The following is an 18,269-nucleotide window of genomic DNA, read 5'->3' as shown; positions in this document are numbered from 1 at the left end:
ACTGCTGGCAAATTTAATTTTAATGTTGGATGGTTTCCCTAAAAATTATGCCTTAATTCAAACAAGACCTCGCAGAAACACTTTGGACTTCATTGCTAGTAAGTGTTACAATATTTCTTGGTTTATACTTCATTAATATGTTTTTCTGCAGATTTTTTCATCACTTCTAATGAATGCTGCTTCCATTCTTCCTAATTTTTGAAGTGAAAGATTATGATTTATTTTATTTTATTTTTGCTAGCTGTCAACTAGTAAAATGGGGCAACTGCAATTAAATATTTTTCATTATTGTTGTTTTCATTAATAGCTTTTGTTAATGTTTCCAGCAGTATCATGTGGTGTTAAGGCCTATTTTACAGTAAAAAGTTGATCTTTAGGATTTGCTTTTCTATTTCTTAATTTTTAATTTTAAAACTAAAAATAGCAAATCCAAAATTACTCAGTATGACAAACCGGTTATTGTTTCCAAGACTAATTGTCTTTCTAATGTAGGATATGCGGTTCAGGATAACCAGTACATGGCCTTGATTAAATTCAGGTTTGATACTTAAAATAAGTCTTACCAAGTACACCAACCTTCACCTTTTCTGTTAGCTATTTTTAATTTGATCACACATACAAGGTAGTATAATACATGAGTAGTGCAAAAGAGTTCTAGAAGAATTACCTGAGAAAAAACTTTACAAGTTACAAGTATGAAGGTAAACAGAGGTTTTATTGTCTTTCTCGTAGACATTGCATATTCTTTCACTGATCAGCTTAGGTCTTATACACCTTTTCTTCCAAAGTCATTACCTTTTAAGGATTCTTTCTCAGTTTCACCAATAAATATTTGCATAAGGCCTTAATTTGAAGTGTCATCAGAAGAGAAGTCATTCTTCTGGCAAAACTGGATTGAGAGTCCTAGGTGAAAGGATATTTAATTTTAGTTGATTTAATATTGTAATTAATACTTCTTGTCTCGAGTTTAGCATTAGCAAGAACCCAGGAGTACCCATGTGCTGCACACAGACCAATGGTATGCAATAGCAGGACTGCCCATAAGTAACCATTTTATTTTGCTACCTCCAGCTAGGATTCAGCTTTGGCTGGTTTTGACCAGCTCACTTCTTCCTTGCCAGGCTGGCAGCCATAATGCAGCACAGGGCAAGCAGAGCTGAGCAGCGTGGATATGCTGCCAGCATTTACGTCCTCCTTTGCTGGTTTACAGAAATTCCATACAGAACTGGAAGGAAACGAAATTGCCCTTTGTGCAGTGGAAGTTTCTAAGTTAGGTGTCAACTGACAGAGGTGCAGATTTGCAGGTGAAACAGAGATATGATTAATGGTTGCAAAACGCTGCAGAAAGACCTAGCAGAATGAGAAGAGATTTAGTGAACTAAGAGTGTGATGTTCGCGACAAAGCAGTATCTATCAACATTAAGAACTTGCTCTGAAACTAAATAGTTTAAGATCAAAACTGAAACCTAGCCTTTGCCTTCTTCCTGCACGCATATATTTGGAAAAGAAAGGTTTGATTCAGAGTAGAAACTGTTCCAAACGTGTCACATGCAATGTGGCTGGGCAGGGGGTGAGCACAGAGGAGTGGCTTGCTTAGTGTTAGTTCAATTACTGTATATATGACAAAGGAAAGCATGGTTTCTTCCTTAAATGACATCTCTGTTTCAATGGCATTGTTTATAAGAAAAAGGAAGCAGGGGAAAATCTTTTTAATTTTGGCCTTTTTATTTTTCAAGTAAGAAACAAAAAGGAAAGTACCTGTATGATGGTTTCTACAGCTTGCAAGAACAACTTGAAAAAATTGTCATCTGAAGTGTTTTCATTATGCCTTTGACTATTTAAATTATTATTTTTTTTTCTGTAATTTTTAAGTGGTTTGGCAGTGCGTAGGAATTATTTTATTTTACTTCTTGATAATAGACTCCCTTTTTTCTTGGTATTATCTTTCCAATCAAAAAGAAGCACTGAGTATGGCAGTCCAAAAATGTCTATAATGTACATTATCCAATCTATCTTAATAATATCCTACCAAAGTTGTCTAACACAATACTTTTTTTCCTTCTAAAGACAAATCTTTTTAAAATTATTTTGGCATATATTGAGACATACTAGCATAGCACTTGCAGATTCTAGCAAGCCTTGAGGAGTACAGAAACTCTATTGTCTCATATAATGGACTAAGGCAGTATTTATTCTCCAACAATGGTAAGCACTGTATGCTTTATATGCAAATAAATAAAAATCTCAGCAGCTTATAGACTTTTTCAAGAGGTGAAAAACAAATTTTAACTTATTTTCTAAAACTTAACACTTACTGACCTTCAAAAAAAAATTGCCAATTTTATGGATTCCGACTTTCTTCAGTCCAGCCATAGTACTGTCACTGCTCAGGGCAGAAGATACCTCTGTAACATCTGCAAGTTCTTCTACAATGCCAAAGGCTTAGGAGAGCCACTATGCAGCCTTCCACCCTTTCAGTATCCACCTTATCTCAGGTCTCATCACATGGTGTGCTGGGCAAAGTTATGAAAAAACGTGTTATACAAAATGATGTGATACAGTACCAAGTAGGGCTTTGAGGGATTATACAGTGCTTGTATGTCTCTTTCTTAATTTTCTTTTTAATTTTTTTATTATTTTTTTTCCTGTGTCTGTCTACCAGTACTTACCTTCCCACTTACTCTCTAAGCTGTTGTTCTTGTAAATAGGCAATTTTAATGCTTAAGTATTATGTGTGATATGGAGTAATATGATTCTCTCTCCCACTTAAGGTAATTCTCTAGTTTTGTGTGGCTAAGATTGTAGCATTTACAAATCAGCAAACTTTTGGAAAGATAACAGGAATATGAATATTACATTAATTTTATTTTGTGGTGGTAACAAGACAGTTATCTCTGTTTCCATACAGATCTCTTATCTTGGGTTATAATCACTAATTTGCGAATACAGGTGTTTTAGCTTATCTTTTCACTCTTAGTTTTATTGTATTGAAAATTGAGAGCCATCAGTCTGTCTCCCTGCTGTTCTTTCACAAACATTCTCCAAATTTGTGGGGTTTTCCTATATTTTGTCTGCTCACTGAAATTACTATCATGTTTTCACATTCCTTTATAGCTGGACAGTTGTTCCTTGCCCACCTGATAAGAAAGTTAGCATGTTTTGACACATTAGCTACCTCCCTGAGATGCAGTGGCAAGCCACCATAGGCCTGGAGGACAGGGAAGATGTTCTCTGTGACTGGAACTAAAACCTAAGACAGAGAGACTTGCATGTTTTGCAGCTAGTAGAAGCAGCAGAAGTTGTTCACTTCATTTAAGAGTCTTGCAATAATTGTAGGTGTTTGGAGACTTCCATTTGCACACATGTCCCATTAAAAAGAGTGAAGTAGCCATCCTTAGGAAGACTTCATTTCTTTCATGTCCTGTGAATATTTTCTTTCTTGAGAAAGAGAGGATGCATCTTGAGACCAGTCACATTTCACCTGGGAAAGTTCTGGGTAAGAGTGAAGTCATTTCATGAATAGACAAAAATCATTAGAATATTTTGCACGTATTATAGTGCAGTTTAGCTCCAGCACAGTTAACCGCTTTTTGCCACGTGCCTCTGCTCTGCTGGACACATTTTGCATGACAGGTATTATGCAAGACACTGTGTTGCAACTATCTCACAATAACAGCATGGAGTTCAGGACAGGCTGCTAAACTTGCCCATGCAGCAGAATAAACTTCTTATGCAGAGTTAGCTCTCTGCTATCACAGCTTGACTGTTGCCAGTACCCAAAATAATTCATTTAAGCTAGCTCTGGCAGCTTTATGCTACACTGTGTCCTAGTGGGCTTTCACATTTTCCCTATTCTTAGGATTTAAGCAGAAGATACGAGCACAGAACATTTGCAATTTGTCAGGTGCAACTGGCTATCCAGGAAACCTAAGATTTAAAATAATATAAGCTCCTTGGCTTTGCTTATTTGTGTTCAAGCTGCGCATTTATCCGCCCATGAGCCAGCTATGATGGAGGTACCAAGATATTTAATACCTGAATTATGTAAGCATTGCCTGCTTCTATGCTGGAGTGACACAAAGCAACATTAGCACAGGGTGGCATATGTTCCAATAACTCAATTTTACACCAGCATTTACTAGTTTCTTATATATCTTATGAGAATCTTCCTTTGCTCATCTATCCACAAATATGAGGTGTTCAGTGTTTTTGTATCACTGTATCTAGAAAGTGTCTTCTGGACTCAGTCACAGTCAGAATCTTACCAAAATGAGTATAACAAAAATAATTTGAGAATTGAAGCAGGCAATGTTTATTAGCTAATTTATGTCTCTCATATAAATATTTACATATCCTATGTAATATGCCCAAAATGTATAAAGTAAAAGGAACATTTAAAACAATGTCAGGCTCTGTATTAGGTCAGCCAACATGGGAAGATTTTTAGTATCAGAAATGTAGCTAAATAAGCATCCTGACACAGCTTCTAATTCAGAAAAGCACATAACCATGTTTAATCTTAGGCATTTGCATTAGTACTTTCTCAGATCAAGAAATGCTAAATCTGCCTGCTTCATATAAGGGGTTGAGCTGAGGACATTTTTTCCCTCTTGGCTTCTGAACTGGAAAGAAAAATCAACTGCATGAATTAAAGTGGCCCTAATAGCTTTATATGAGAAACAGCTTTTTAAATGAAAGGGGAGCGAGGATAGTCACTTCTGCTTTTGGAGACTGTTTTTGTTATATGACGTAGTTATCATGTTTGCTTTGCACTGACCTGTAAATGGATCATGCCAAAAATAGAGGTAAGCAATCTGTAGGCTCTTTATTATCTTTAAATACCTAGTTTAACATTAAAAACAAAATCTGCTTTTTAGTATGTGTATTCTCAAAAGCTTGATACTACTCTTACCGACTTCAAAAACTAGGGCAACAATTGGCACTTTGAACATCCTTGTCCTTACTATTCAGACAGTGCTTAAGCATACTTTCCCCAACTATCTGAAAATATGTGTCTTTTGGGATATTGTTTTCATATATAGTCACCTTATAGGCTGAAAGCAATTTTAGTTTTCACTATAAAAACAGAAGGTAACCCACTGCATACTCTTCTTGAAGTATATGCAGGATATGCAATGTGAATAGGTTGCACCTGCTCACTAGGGTTATTTTACTGGTTTTTTTTAGTAATACTTTATAACACAGGGGGGGAACAAAAAAAATGTAATAGCTTTGTACATAGGTCTGGAAGTATGGTCATGCAGTAGGCGCATATTCCACGAAGGAGAAGTCTCTTTCTTTCAGGTCATTCTATAAATACCTTCAGTCCTGAAAGGAGAGAAAGAACAAATGTTAAAAAGTTAGAAGAAACTAAAAAGCTGCTTTAGAATAGAAGCCCTTAAGCATTCTTAACTGCAGCTATTGCGATGAGCTACAACTAAAGCTGCAGAGCACAGAGGTAGGCCCAGTGTGCATGGGAGATTAGTCTAAAAGAGAACACCAGATCTGAATACCTCAAAAACCACAAGAAGAGCAAAATACAGAAACTTAAATATTACCCAGGTTTCTGGAAATTTGAGAGAAATAATGTCTTTTTTCAATTCAAAACCAAGAAATACAGCAATTATAAAATGCCTAGTCCAAACTGACTTTTTATGTCAAGGCCATATTTGTTTTGCAGGTGCTAACTGATCGTAACAGAATAATAAATTACCGAATGCTCAAGAGAAGGGTAAAGATGACTCCCTGTCAGTGTTTCATCCTTCTTGTAAACTCCAGGATGTTAGGCCCTCTAAATTTTTTAAAATATTTGTTTCATATCTCTGTCATTCTTTGTATCTCAGATTCCAATTTCAATCCTAACCTTGTTGAAATGAACAAAAAATGTTACTGTTACCCTTAATTTTACCTATTTCAGAACAGAATTACTAATAAGTATGTGATTTTTTATCTTTCTCATAGTGAAGGATTAATTTTTAAAATTATCTAAATAGCTAGTTCATCAAAATGGACTGAAATAAAAACTATTACTTTCTAAATAGTCATTAGCTCAGAAATAATAGTTAAGCATTTTGCATATAATGGGAAAATCAATTAGTATTTTAAAATAAACCCTTTTACATTCTTTGATTTTAAAATGTAAAACTATCATTCAAAATGTGTACAGGAATACTGGGAATGCACCAGAAAATTAATTAAATTCCTGATAAATAAAATATTGGTATTCTGAGTTTTGTTTTTTCCAGTGAAACAACATTAAAAATTTAAAAAATCAGACTGCTTCCATGAGGCAAAAAGAATGTTTAGTTGGAAGGACAGCATTAATTTAAAGTGGAAAATCTTTGGTTAGAATAGATACTCACTTTTTGAAGTGTTGCATGAAATCAACACACATTAGAATGATCTTGTTCCAGACCTATAGTATCTGGTCCCCCAGAGGCTGCTTGTAGGAAGATGTGAAGCACTGATCTGTTGGTTCGTTTTCTACCTCCTGCTTCGTTCCTACAGGATTTTATTTTGCCCGTGTATTTCTTCCAACTCTCATCCTTCTGTCTCCTTTGCTGAAGCCCATTCTTGCTCTTGGGTTGCCTCGAAAGAGCTCAGGAATTCCTGGTCCTGCCAAGGAAGGAGAATGTGGACGCAAATGTCAGAAGGTCAATGCCTCTTGGCACCTTTTTTTCTGCAGGAAGACAGTGTTTTACTGCTGCCTCCTCACTTCATCAAGTTTTATACAAGCTGTAATTTCTCCAGAGCAAACACCAGCTTATTTACGCACAGGTATTAACAAAAAAATTAGCTCTTCCCCTGGGTTTCGTGACCCAAACTATCATATTAAGATTTGTGGTGCTCTAGGGTTAATGCAGCTCTGACCAGCAACTACACGTCTACAGTGAGTCTTTTCAGTTGCTGACTGTTCTAAGTAAATAGGGGAAGGGGCCCAGAATTCTCTCCTAGTATCCATTATTGCCCAAAGGTATATTTAAGTAAGACATTTTACACAATTATCCAATGATTGATGCTGTACCTAAAGCAGGGGTACATCCCTATACAACTACTGCTGTTAGAGCAGGGAAGAATATAAGGAATGAAATGAGGCTTCAGTAGAAGTTAAAAAACAATGCATTTGTACAAAAAAAAATTGTTAAAGAAAAACTACGAACATTTTGTAATAAATTTGAAGTGTTATAGAAAATATCTGTTTTTAAATGTCATTAAGTATTTACAGGACTTGAGATTCCTTATTTGTGGTTAGGGATTGCTTTTCATCTCACAAGACAGAAAAAATAATCAAGTATGGGTTTTCATTTTGATTTTTTTAAGTTTCTGGTTATCCTGTCATGCATAATGCATTACATCCTTAGCTTCTAACACTAAATTGGCATAGTTAAAGAATTTCAATTACTGAATATTGTTTCTGATTTTGTCATGACTTTCTTGGGCTGCTTTTAAAACAATTTTACTAGTTCAGAAAAAAAATACAGAGTTAAATTAAATAATTAAATGATTGATTTAATTAAATAATTGATTAAATAATATTATGTGGAAACAGTTGGAAATTTCATTATGGTTATAAGGCTTTGATAGGAGATAAACATAGTACAGTGTATATACATGCTTTCAGATTGCAGGCATAATGAAATGGGAAAGAAATTAGAAAATTAATCTAAAGCAAAGAATCTATGGGAGAATCTTCCTGACTCTGTTAATAACTTCAAGCAAAAGTTATAAAATGAAAAATGAGAAAGACTTTCTCATGACTTACATAAAGTTAGGAATGTCTGGCACTGAGACCATATCTGCTGGAGCCAGAATAGACAGAGAAAACTGTGACCAATCTCACTCCTATTGAATCTAAGAAAACAACTTTTGGCTATGGGATGTATCTGACTTCCTTTCATGCCAAAATAAATTAGCCACTGATATCCAGGGGAATTAAATGGGGCCAGTAGACCCAGTTTGTTTTGACTGTTTTCTATTCAGTAATTTTTAATGGAGAAACTAATTTAGGCATAACTTGCTACAGCTTTAATGAATATATTACAAATTATTAAAATGATAAAACTATGTGGCCTTAAATATTGTTTTAGAACATTTGTTATCCAAAAAGCCTTGGGAAAGGTTGTAATGCAAGTAAATATTCTGAAAGGCAATTTCTCATTGTTTAGTTTCCACTGAAAATATATTAGCAATTATTTTTATTTTTTTTCCTATAAAATACTTACTTAGATTTTGAAGTAAAGCAACTTATGTGTTATATTTTAACTCTTTAGGGCTGGCTTTTTCTAAACTTTGTCTCTGAAGCACTAATCTGAAATGACAAATACTATTAAAGACTCTTTGAAACCTAAGATAACTACCATATTACAAGAATAGTGAGATGAATTGTACCACTGAGTTTAATTAACTACTAAAGATACATGTTCAGTTTTTAAACATACTAAAATTCCTGTGTCACCTCAGATCATGTGGCTTTCCTGTGTGTCATTTACCTGCTTTGACGTATAACAGTTTCAAGCAGCCACACATTTTGGAATAAAGTATTTATAACTGACCTGGTGCTGCTCACTGAACTTCCCATATGTTTACTATACATAACCATTTTATTGCTATCATTCCTACTGCTTGGTAGACCATGTACCTTAATAAGTATTAGAATAACTTGCAAATTTAACAACTTGCTAGTAAAGAAGTTAGCTCAGACATCATTATACATAGACCTCGTTAGACCAAGATGGATTAATAAACTAAAACTCTAAAAGGACTTCAGAAAATAGATAAATAAAAATGCCATTCCATACAGTAGAGAGAAAAGAAAATTAAATTCAGGGCCAAAATTATTTGGCTTTTGTAAGAAAAACAAACAAACAAAAACCAAACAAATCCAGTTTGTAAACAACAGCACAATCAAATTAAGAAAGAATATTGGCACTTCATTTCTTCTCCATTGTCAAAAGTACCATATAAATTCCAAATAAAGGTGCAACACTATTTAATGCAATAGTGTAAGATACTCTGAATGCACTGCTTAGCAAATAGGCAGCTTGTTATCTACCTATCAGAGTTCTGACTGGTGTTAAGCTTAAAGCTGGCGATGTAACTTTACAACAATTAAATGTAAAAGTCACATTGGATTAGACAAGAACAAGATGACTAGGGTATGAAAAAAGAATCAAATTCACCTAGCTTTTGCTCCCACTGTTAGGTGGACATCCAGGGGAAAAAAACCAAACAACATCTTGGTTGCAATACACCAAGAATGAAGTAGATTAAATTTCTGCCTTCTCCCAGTAGCTTTTCTAAAGCCACATGCACTAGCCAGGAGCTAAGTAGTCCTTCAACCAGTTTAGAAATTAGATACAAGGTAAATTATACCCATTAGAAAGATCAGTGGAAGACCCTATGCTTTCTAACTGGCTTTGCAAAGTGACACATGAAAGCTGTTTTGTTGCAATTACCTCAGAAACTTTTGAATGTGATGAACAGGTTGAAGAGATGGCTGATGGGAAAACCCACAAAAGAGTGTCCCAGAGATGGACCCATCTGCTGCCAACCTCACCTGCTGAAATCTCAATTATAAAGAAAATATGCCACTGTTAATTCCTGTCCTTGTGAAGTGAAAAGATGGCTTGCACGTCAATGATACTGGAAGGTATGCTGATGTAAGTGGAGTAGAGATAAGCAATTTGTAAGGGTTTCTTGAATGGGATCACAAAAAAAATCGTCCTTCATGAGTATTAACAACTTTGCATGCGGAATAGAAATTACATAAATAGTGGTCAAGAATATAAAAACCAACTGATATCTTAGGAATTCAGCATGCATTTTTATTTTTAACTGACTGTGTCTTAAACATACTGACTGCAGTTAAAATCCACCACAAGCAGGTAATTCTAAGCATTTTCAATACTGGCAGAGCTGATTCTCCATGTCTTTCTCATTTTCCCTTTCGACAGGTATTTTGAAAGAGGCTAAGTGCAAAAATTGCTTCCTGTAAACCTGTCACCATATTCTGCAGAAGTAAAGCTTTTCCATTTTCCACCAAGAGTGGAAACTTCACTTTGTCTTTTGTACTGATTCTTAATTTATTCAGAACAAAAGACATCGTACCTATGATCTCTTGCATAACAGTTCTAATAGAACTTCATCAGGTAATTCATACAGGAAAGAACAAATCTACTCAGTTAAATAGAGTTTTCCTTTTTTTGTTTGTTTGCTTTTTGTTGTTTTGTTTTGGTTTAGTTTTGGTTTGTTTTATCCTTGGAGTTAGGAACCGTGATCCTTGGTATTAGGGACTTTTTTTTAAGATGAGATGCCTTGTGGTTGTTTTCCATTATTTACTATATAGAATTAAAAATAAAAATAAAATAGGAAGATGGTGCAGTTGTTTTCTTTTTCATGGGCAAAACATCACTTAATTGGGAGAGGGAGTTACAAGTCAGGAAAAATCCTGCTGCCCGCGAACAAACCCACCTGTTAGTCCTGCACAGGGAAAACAAACTGCTTTCAACGTCCAGATTTGCTCTGTAATGAGAAAATGACTCACCACCAAACTTTCCCACTCTTGTTGGAAAAGGGAATGCAGTTTCCCGATAGCAATCACAGCGGGACAAGCGCTTTAAACCTCCTACGCTGGAGACACCCATTGCCTCCCAGAAAAAAAACAAAACAACAACAAAACAACAACCCACAAAACAAAACAAAACACACCAAAAAACCAAACCAAACCAAAAAACACAAAACAAAACAAACAAACAAACCCAGTTCAATTATTAAGGCAGAGGCGGGGATTTTCTGCGCCTGTTACCTCTCTCCACAAGCTCCAGAGCTCTGCAGACAAGCCTCATTTCTGTGCCACCACACTCAGCCTCGGCTGCCGGGCAGGACCCGCCATCAGCCAGGCGCTCCCAGCAGGAGAAAAATCTCGCCAGGAAAGGCCGGCGTGGAGCGACGCGGCTCCCCGCGCCCCCCGCGCGGCCGGGGCCGGGCTGGCGGCGGCCGCCCCGCTGCCAGCGCCGGCCGCGCGGTTCCGCCCGCGGCCGCGGTGCGAGGGGCGGGCGCCGATTGGCGGCGGCGCTGACAGCGGGCGGGGCCGCGCCGGCGGGGCCGCCCGCCCCCAGCTATAAGCCTCTTTGGCGCTCGCGCCCAGGGTCTCACTCCCGCTTCGCGCGTCCGTGTGGCTGCGCAGTGGAAATCCGCACCGGGGAGCTGCTGAGGGGCGCCGGTGTCATGTGAAAGCGCACATGCTCTGCCATCCACGCAGCGCCCATCTCTCGTCTTCCTCCGCGTGTTTTTCCCGTTTTTTCTAACGTAACTCCTTTCCTTCCCCCTCCCCTGCTTCGCCACTAGCCACTCGCCGCCGCTCCGCGGCCCAGGCGACCCCCGCAGGGGCTCCGCGGCGGGCGGGCGGGCGCGGGGCGGCCGCCAGGGAGGAGCGCGCCTGGCGGCGGGCAGCCCGCGGAGCCGCGCCCGGCGGAGCCGCCTCGGAGGTATGGTTTTCCCGGCGGAGCAGAGCTGCGGCGGCTGCCGCCTCCGCGGGTGCTGAGACGGGATTTTTGTGGTGCAGTTCCCGGGCTCCCAGCTTCATGACTGCGCGGAGCGGGGAGCCAACACCATGCGAGGTAAGCGGGCCGGGGGGCGGCTCTTTTCTGGGAAAACTGCTGGGGAAGCAGCCGGGGAGGAGGAGTCCAGCACGATGGGGAGAGGGTCCAGCACGGAGAAAGTTGATGGGTCCCTCTCACCCGCCGACGTGCATGCTCGCGGCGCGCTTCTCTCATCCGCAGGGGACCAGGGGCCACTGCCGAGTGCCCTCCGCTGCAGGACGGTGGGGGTTGGCGGTGTCTGTGTCCTGCAGTCTCAGCCTCAAATGCCCACGGGACGCATTCGCCCTCGGCAGGTGGCCCGTCCCGCAGGACCCGCCTGCCTCTTGGTCCCGAATCGCTGCCAGCACGGGGAGGGGCTCCCTCCACCCCTCCCCAAAAGTTGTTCCCAGGACTTTTTCCGCTGGCTTCGCCGTGTTCCCCAGCCTCCATGTAGCCTGGGGAGCCCCATTCCCCGGCAGTTGCTCACGGGGTGTGAAGGGTTGCGCTGCTCCTTTCCCCATGCCCACAGCTCCCTTCCGCGATCCCCGGAGGCAGTGTCCTCTGCGCAGCCCTAGGGAGCACCCAAAACCTCTCCCAGGGCTTACAGCCTCACCCAGTGAGAGTCCCGCAGGAGAGCACAGAGCACCCCACCGACAGGACACCCCCGGAGAGAGCTGCCGGAGCGGTTGTCGTGAGGGTGCCGCTGGGGCTGGAGAAGGGCTGAGTGCTGTGGCTAGCACGCTGGACAGACACCTCAGTGCGTGTGGAGAGGTGCGGGAGACGTGTGAACGCATTGTTTCCGCGTGTCCCAGGGCCAGACTCCGCTGGCTTACTTTTCCCGGGCTAGGAGAGCACCGGCACGGGGACGAGAACAACCCTTCCCATCCCCGGACACCCGCGGGGTTGCGCACCTCCCCATCTTCCATACTCCCCTTCACCGCCGTTCTTCCGCCTGGTTGCTTGCTTCACCCAGTGGCATGGTAATGAGGCAAAAAATAATCTTTCCCGGGTACAGAGACAGAGAAGGACATGGGAGGAGCGGAACACGCTCGGGGTTGACAGGCGACATGGCGTGCATATTTCTTGGGTCTCCGTTTTGCTTTAATGAATGGGGACGGACACGCTAGAAATAACTTTTAGCTGAGGTTTCCTCCTGTGGGATAATCGGCTCCTGTAGCTGCGTGTGGTAACAGCATTGACAAGTCACGCGTATGTGTAATTCTCTTTAAAGGAATTGTAACTTTGACATTTTACGCAGAGAAATAAAAAAAATCCTACTTCCCCCTGCGTTCTTAGAAGATAGGGTGTTCGCTTTTGGAGCATCTGGCAAGAACTTGCTGAGCAGTGTTTTGTCTTTCATAAGAGCAATAGGAAACGGAGGCAAAACTCAATTCTGTAAAGTAGCCCCTGTGGCAGCTTTGATGCCTATCGCCTCCTCGGAACCCCTCCAGTGCGAGCAGAGCCGATCAGTGGCTCGGGAGTTATTTTCGAAACGTTTCCATCAGACCCCGCTGGGCAGGAGCTCAGTCTCCCCTTTTACTGGAAGTTTGCCCCCCGTCGCGCCCTCCTTCCCCCCAGCCCCTGAGCCACAACCGCTTCATCCCCGCCTCGAGGCGGCCCGGAGCGCAGTAGCCCCCCAGGGCAAGTGCGAAGCTAAACGTCATCCCTCTCCTCTGACCAATTTCCTTTAAAACAAGATCCAGGGCGCCCGGACCGTCCGGGGCAGGGAGAGGGAGGCGGATCTCTCCGCACACCTGCCGGCATCGCTGGCGGGGTGTGCCCCTGCTCCCTAACCTAAAGCCGTGCCATCAGCTACCGTCCGTGAAGAGGTGCTCCCGTAACCCTGGAATGCAAGTGTTTTTTTTTTTTGTTGTGTTTAGCCTTGCTCAAGAGAGGTTTTATGGGTGGGGGGAAAAGGGCCTGGAATGGAGGGAGGAGAAAAACAGCAAAAGGGCAACTTCTGTCCATGTGCAAAACTCGTGTGCAAGAGGTTACCAAACTGATGCTTAAAATTAAGTGTACATCAGGATGAGAGCAGTACCCAACACCCCCTCAAATGAACAAGAGCACTATACTCTTATAGAGCATCTCTCTGTTGCATTTGTGGCTTTCATGATAAAGGAAAAAAAGCCGTGTATCACAATTAACAAATTGTGAGCTTCCATTAATTATTTTTTTTAGGCAGCTGTAAGCCTTCTTGTGAGGATATAGGTGTTTACTGTTGGTTTTGAAGGAACAAGCTCACTCTCTTGTACATCTGAGCTCTTCCCCCAGACTTTCCCATCTGAGCTGTGATCCTTTCAAACTGCAGTTGATGCACACAGCCCAACATGCCTGGGATGTGCAGGGGTTTCTGTGGTTGCTTATGAGCTCCACACTAGAGATGGACACCAAAGATCTTGTGAAAATATCCAGCCTGTGTCTGCTGCAGCCCAAAGCACTGAGCAGTCACAGGGTCTGTTGGTCATTGAACCCCGTGTAAGCACATCTAGTTTTGGGGCACACCTCAGCTGTTCCACTACGTTATAGTCATTGGTCATGTCCTACACAAAATAATAATTCCTCGTACTTCGAATCTAGTTTTAAATCCCTTTGAAGATGCAAAGCCTTACTTGACTTGTAGCAGAACAATATGCTGTTACAGGAGGCTGAGCACTTGTGCTTTTGCTGCTTTCATTGTCATGGTAGGTTGAAGTATTTCCCTCTGAACTGGGACTGGAAGTTCTGGAAGTTGATTACTTTTATACCTATATTTTATGGAGGCAAACATAGGCATAGAAGACTGACATTTATCATGAGCATTCATCACAGGCTTCCTTCCTTCCACCTGTCCCACCCCTGCCAACATCCCGTGAGGGGGTCAAGAAGATAAAAGGTATTCTTAAGTATATTTTTAAGAAAAAAGAGGACTGAAAATGCACTTTAGTTAGTGTGCTGCTTAACTAAAATAAGTTACAACTTTAATTTCTAATATTCTAATTTTGTTTTTGTTAAACTGATTTATAAAGTTTAAAGCTGTTACAAGTTAGTGAATTCTGCATATTATGTACCTGATAAGCAAACAAACAAACAAAAAAATCAGATGGCAATAAAACAATGTCAAATACCCTAATTTTACTCTGGGCATGTGCTACCTGTACACACACACAAAAACAAGTTTGTGATCACAGTTTTGGAGTTGTGAGAGTGACATTAAAGCAGTCAAAACAGAGTACTCCTTTTATTGAAAAAAAATAGTTGAGCTTTCAGCTGGGAATCTTAACTAAAAGTTTTATCTTTTTTTGTTTTAAAGAAAAGGAACTCCACAAAACCCTGAAGAAAAGGTATTTGAGCAAGATTTTCTGTGTAGTTTTTTCTTGTTGGTGTCAGAACTGAGCAATGGTATATATTACATAATGTTACATAGTTACTCTGTTTTCTTAGCATCACTGAAATATTTGTAAGCAATTAGGAAGGTGTGAATCAAACAAATACTATCTGCGGTATTGCTGAGAGAACTTATGAAAAAGCATACACGAATAGTCTGGGTAACTGAAGATTGTCTCCTTTATTTAATACAAGGGTGCAGAGAATCTTTGTGTGCTCGTGAAGCAAAGGCAACTTTATTTCACAAGTTATTCCAGGAAAAAAACCAACAACACAAAAACGTCCAAATTTAGAATAGTAGCATTAATATCCTAAAATATGTCAGTGAACACATTGACTATTTATAACAAAGATGGTAAGAGAGAAGCAGTACTGTCTTTGACAGACTTAGGACCCTAACCCACCACAGCAAAACCTATTTGCCGTTACAGTGCGGTACACTCAGCTGTTAGTTACCTAAATAATGTTATTTTACTTAATTGAGACCCCCTGATATGTGATGGAACACAGGTTTCTGGTGTTAGGCCTTTGCAGGTAAAATTTTAACAAATGTCATTGCATGCTTAGAAAATCACGAGTCAGTAATAAATTATTACCGTGTTACATAATAAAAAATTTACAAATGTATATAGTTGACACTTCTCTAGAATGAACGAAAATCAAACCTGAAGCATGAGAGCCTATTTGTAACTCTGCAAGACTTTTACTTTGAATTGCACTATATTTACATTCCAAGGCATGTCTTGCATTTATCTTTAATTGTTGTATTATACCACAATATTGGGGGTGGAATGAGAGAGGAGTACGTAATAAAAATTGATGAACAGAAAAGGATGTTTTCATATAATTAGAATGTTTACCATTAAAAATATTTTAATTTTTATTATTTTTCAATAAGAAATTTGGGGTTTCTTTTCACGGATGGAAGTCTGGTAACCTGTAATATGACAGTTAATATAAAACTATGAAAATACCGTGTGCACTGGCTAGGAATAATTTCTCTTTTGTGACATAGAAAATGTCTGACATCCACTATTGGCTTTTTACAAATACGCTGACAATAAATAACTGGATATAATTGACCCATTTGACAGTATAGTCATGATAGCAAGTAAAGATCACATAATTTCTTTCCTGTGATTAAAAACTATACCAACATTTTGGAGGAAAATACACCAGGAGAAAAAAAAAATACATGTTCTGAGTAAACTGAAAGTCAGAATTGTTGTTTAAAATGTACTTGTGCTAACTAGTGGGAAGTCTTTGGGGTGCTGCCATGGGTACTGCTATACATGATATTCACATGTACCTATAAAGAAATGTATGGGTGAAAAATACTTTCAACAGCACTGTGTGTTTTTAAACAGTTCCAGCAACTAGAATCTGCCATAGCATGAGTACTGTTTACCTGATACAAGAAAACAAAATCAAAGGGGTGAAAGATTTCCAAGACATCTAGGAAATAATTTTCCTTTCTCTCAAGCAATGCAATGAATTCACAGAAAACAAGGTCTGTGTTACGAAATTGAAGATTGTATGCTTTGTAGCTGAAGACAAAAGACGCGCACAGGAGTAAATATTGATTGAAGTAATCATCAGTTGGATAAAAATGAGCTTTACCAGTGCACCGGTATAATGGGTTATGTTAACTAGCCCTTTCGTAGTCCATATGCTGCCCTTTCAACCCACGACCCTATCTGTTGAGCTCTTAATGAGGGAAACCACAGGTGTTATAACGGCATTTATGGTAAATCGGGCTAAATTTAGTAGTTGAGTAAATAACCTGCTGTAGTTACATAGGACAAAAGGGAAATTATTTAAAAAAAGAAAAAAAAAAGGTAAAGAAACTTTAAGCGTTACTGCACAATAATGCACATTAGTGGTTGTGTATTGCTTTACACTTCTAAGATAATGTCCTAGATCACTTGCTGTTGAACTTAGTAATAAACCTGTTAAGTCAACTTCAACCAAAGCATAAATTTTAAGAAACCTGGTACATTTGAATTTAAACTCAATTTCTTTAAAGAGCAATTTTAACAGCTTTGAACATTTAGTGCAGTTGGGTCTTTCCATGACGTTTACAGACAAACTGCAGATGTCAAAATGTTGTTCTTTGTGCTTCATGTTTGTAAAGTTCATTGTTGTTCCTTCTGATTCTGTATAAATTCAGGGCAAAGTCTGAAGTGCAGTTTTGAGAATAAGCCATCACACGGTGTCACTGGAGGTGGCAGACAGAAGGTGCCTTTTGGATTGTGCGGTTTTCCTGTTAGTTTCTAATACTGTTGTCTTGAGCATATTAAAAACTGATTTATGCAAAGGATTGAGACTAGAATACAGCTGTGGTAGCTTGGTCCTTGCTTGACTAAGCAACACTTACTAACTTGAGTGGTCCTGTTGGTGGGATATTGGTCCCTCTCTATTTTTGCTGTCTTGGAACTATTTTTTATAAAGCAGAAATGCTCACGCTTAACTTTGCCTGACACATTCTGCTGGAAATTTATACAATCAGAATGACAGCTGTTTCTGCCTCTGCTAGAAGTATATAGTCTAATTTAGTTTGACATAAATGTTGTTATTATGCTGTTAATTATGAGTTATTTTTATGAATTGTCAATTACAATGCACCTACACAATTTTTAAGGAAGGCTGACATTTTTATTGCTGAAAAAAAATGCAATCAATTTAAAAAATAATATGTTTATCTGGTTCTGAATCATGGACATTTAAAACCACATACTCACTAAAGAGTAGATGTCAAGTAATTGTGCTTATTTGACAGACAAACTAATTTTGAAAGAGTTTTCCTTTTATCATGGGCCTTGTTTATGCAAGTAGTTCAGTTATATTTGATGGGACTACTTCTCATGTTAATAAGGCAAACTGAATTTGAGGCTATTTGTTCTATGTCCCTTTGAAACCCAGTGACTTAGGATTGTGAGAAACACGAACGATTATAAAGGCTTACAGGGAATCAACGTCATAAGAAGCATACCATGTTAAAAAATCTTCTTGCCCTAAAATTTCAATAAAATCACCTTCCATGACTAACTACCTGCTTGAATGTAGCTGTTGGTTTGGCTGGAAATTAGAATTTGCTGGAAAGATACTTTGGTAAATATGTTACTTGTTTTCTCAGCTAATGCTGACATACAAGTGTTCAAAAAGATTGTTCTGCCAGTTGTCCATAAATTACGTAGTTGAATTGTTATGCTTATGCTGATTGCTGTGTTGCTGCTGCTAAATAGTGGCCAAATCAGTATTTTAGTAAAGATTAAGAAAATACATATATTTGTAATATAATTAGGCATGAATATGCTACTTAAG

At 39.4% G+C, this 18,269-nt stretch overlaps 1 protein-coding gene and 1 long non-coding RNA gene across 4 annotated transcripts in view; one reads left to right on the top strand and one right to left on the bottom strand.

The window, feature by feature from the left end:
• Window positions 1-2,317: 2,317 nt before the first annotated feature.
• Window positions 2,318-10,944, bottom strand: LOC127395532 (uncharacterized). 3 transcript variants are annotated; one of them, XR_007891821.1, is made up of 5 exons: window positions 10,805-10,944; window positions 10,471-10,521; window positions 9,456-9,566; window positions 6,363-6,615; window positions 2,318-5,328 (listed from the first exon to the last, which is right to left on the bottom strand). It is a non-coding gene; the product is annotated as an uncharacterized LOC127395532 (long non-coding RNA). The 3 variants fall into 3 exon arrangements; XR_007891822.1 differs by lacking the exon at window positions 9,456-9,566; XR_007891823.1 differs by lacking the exons at window positions 9,456-9,566; window positions 10,471-10,521.
• A 340-nt stretch (window positions 10,945-11,284) lies between these two features.
• The window catches only part of RORB (RAR related orphan receptor B), a 138,516-nt gene continuing 131,531 nt past the window's right edge, over window positions 11,285-18,269 (top strand). The window contains exon 1 of the mRNA XM_051643430.1: window positions 11,285-11,618. Within this exon, the coding sequence (XP_051499390.1) occupies window positions 11,612-11,618 (7 nt within the window). The 5' untranslated portion in view covers window positions 11,285-11,611. The remainder of the gene's footprint in view (window positions 11,619-18,269) is intronic.

The sequence above is a fragment of the Apus apus genome, chromosome Z (genome assembly GCF_020740795.1).
Source record: "Apus apus isolate bApuApu2 chromosome Z, bApuApu2.pri.cur, whole genome shotgun sequence".
Taxonomy (NCBI): Eukaryota; Metazoa; Chordata; class Aves; order Apodiformes; family Apodidae; genus Apus; species Apus apus.
The sequence above is the reverse complement of the archived record's forward strand: the minus strand, read 5'-3'. Positions and strand labels throughout refer to the sequence as shown.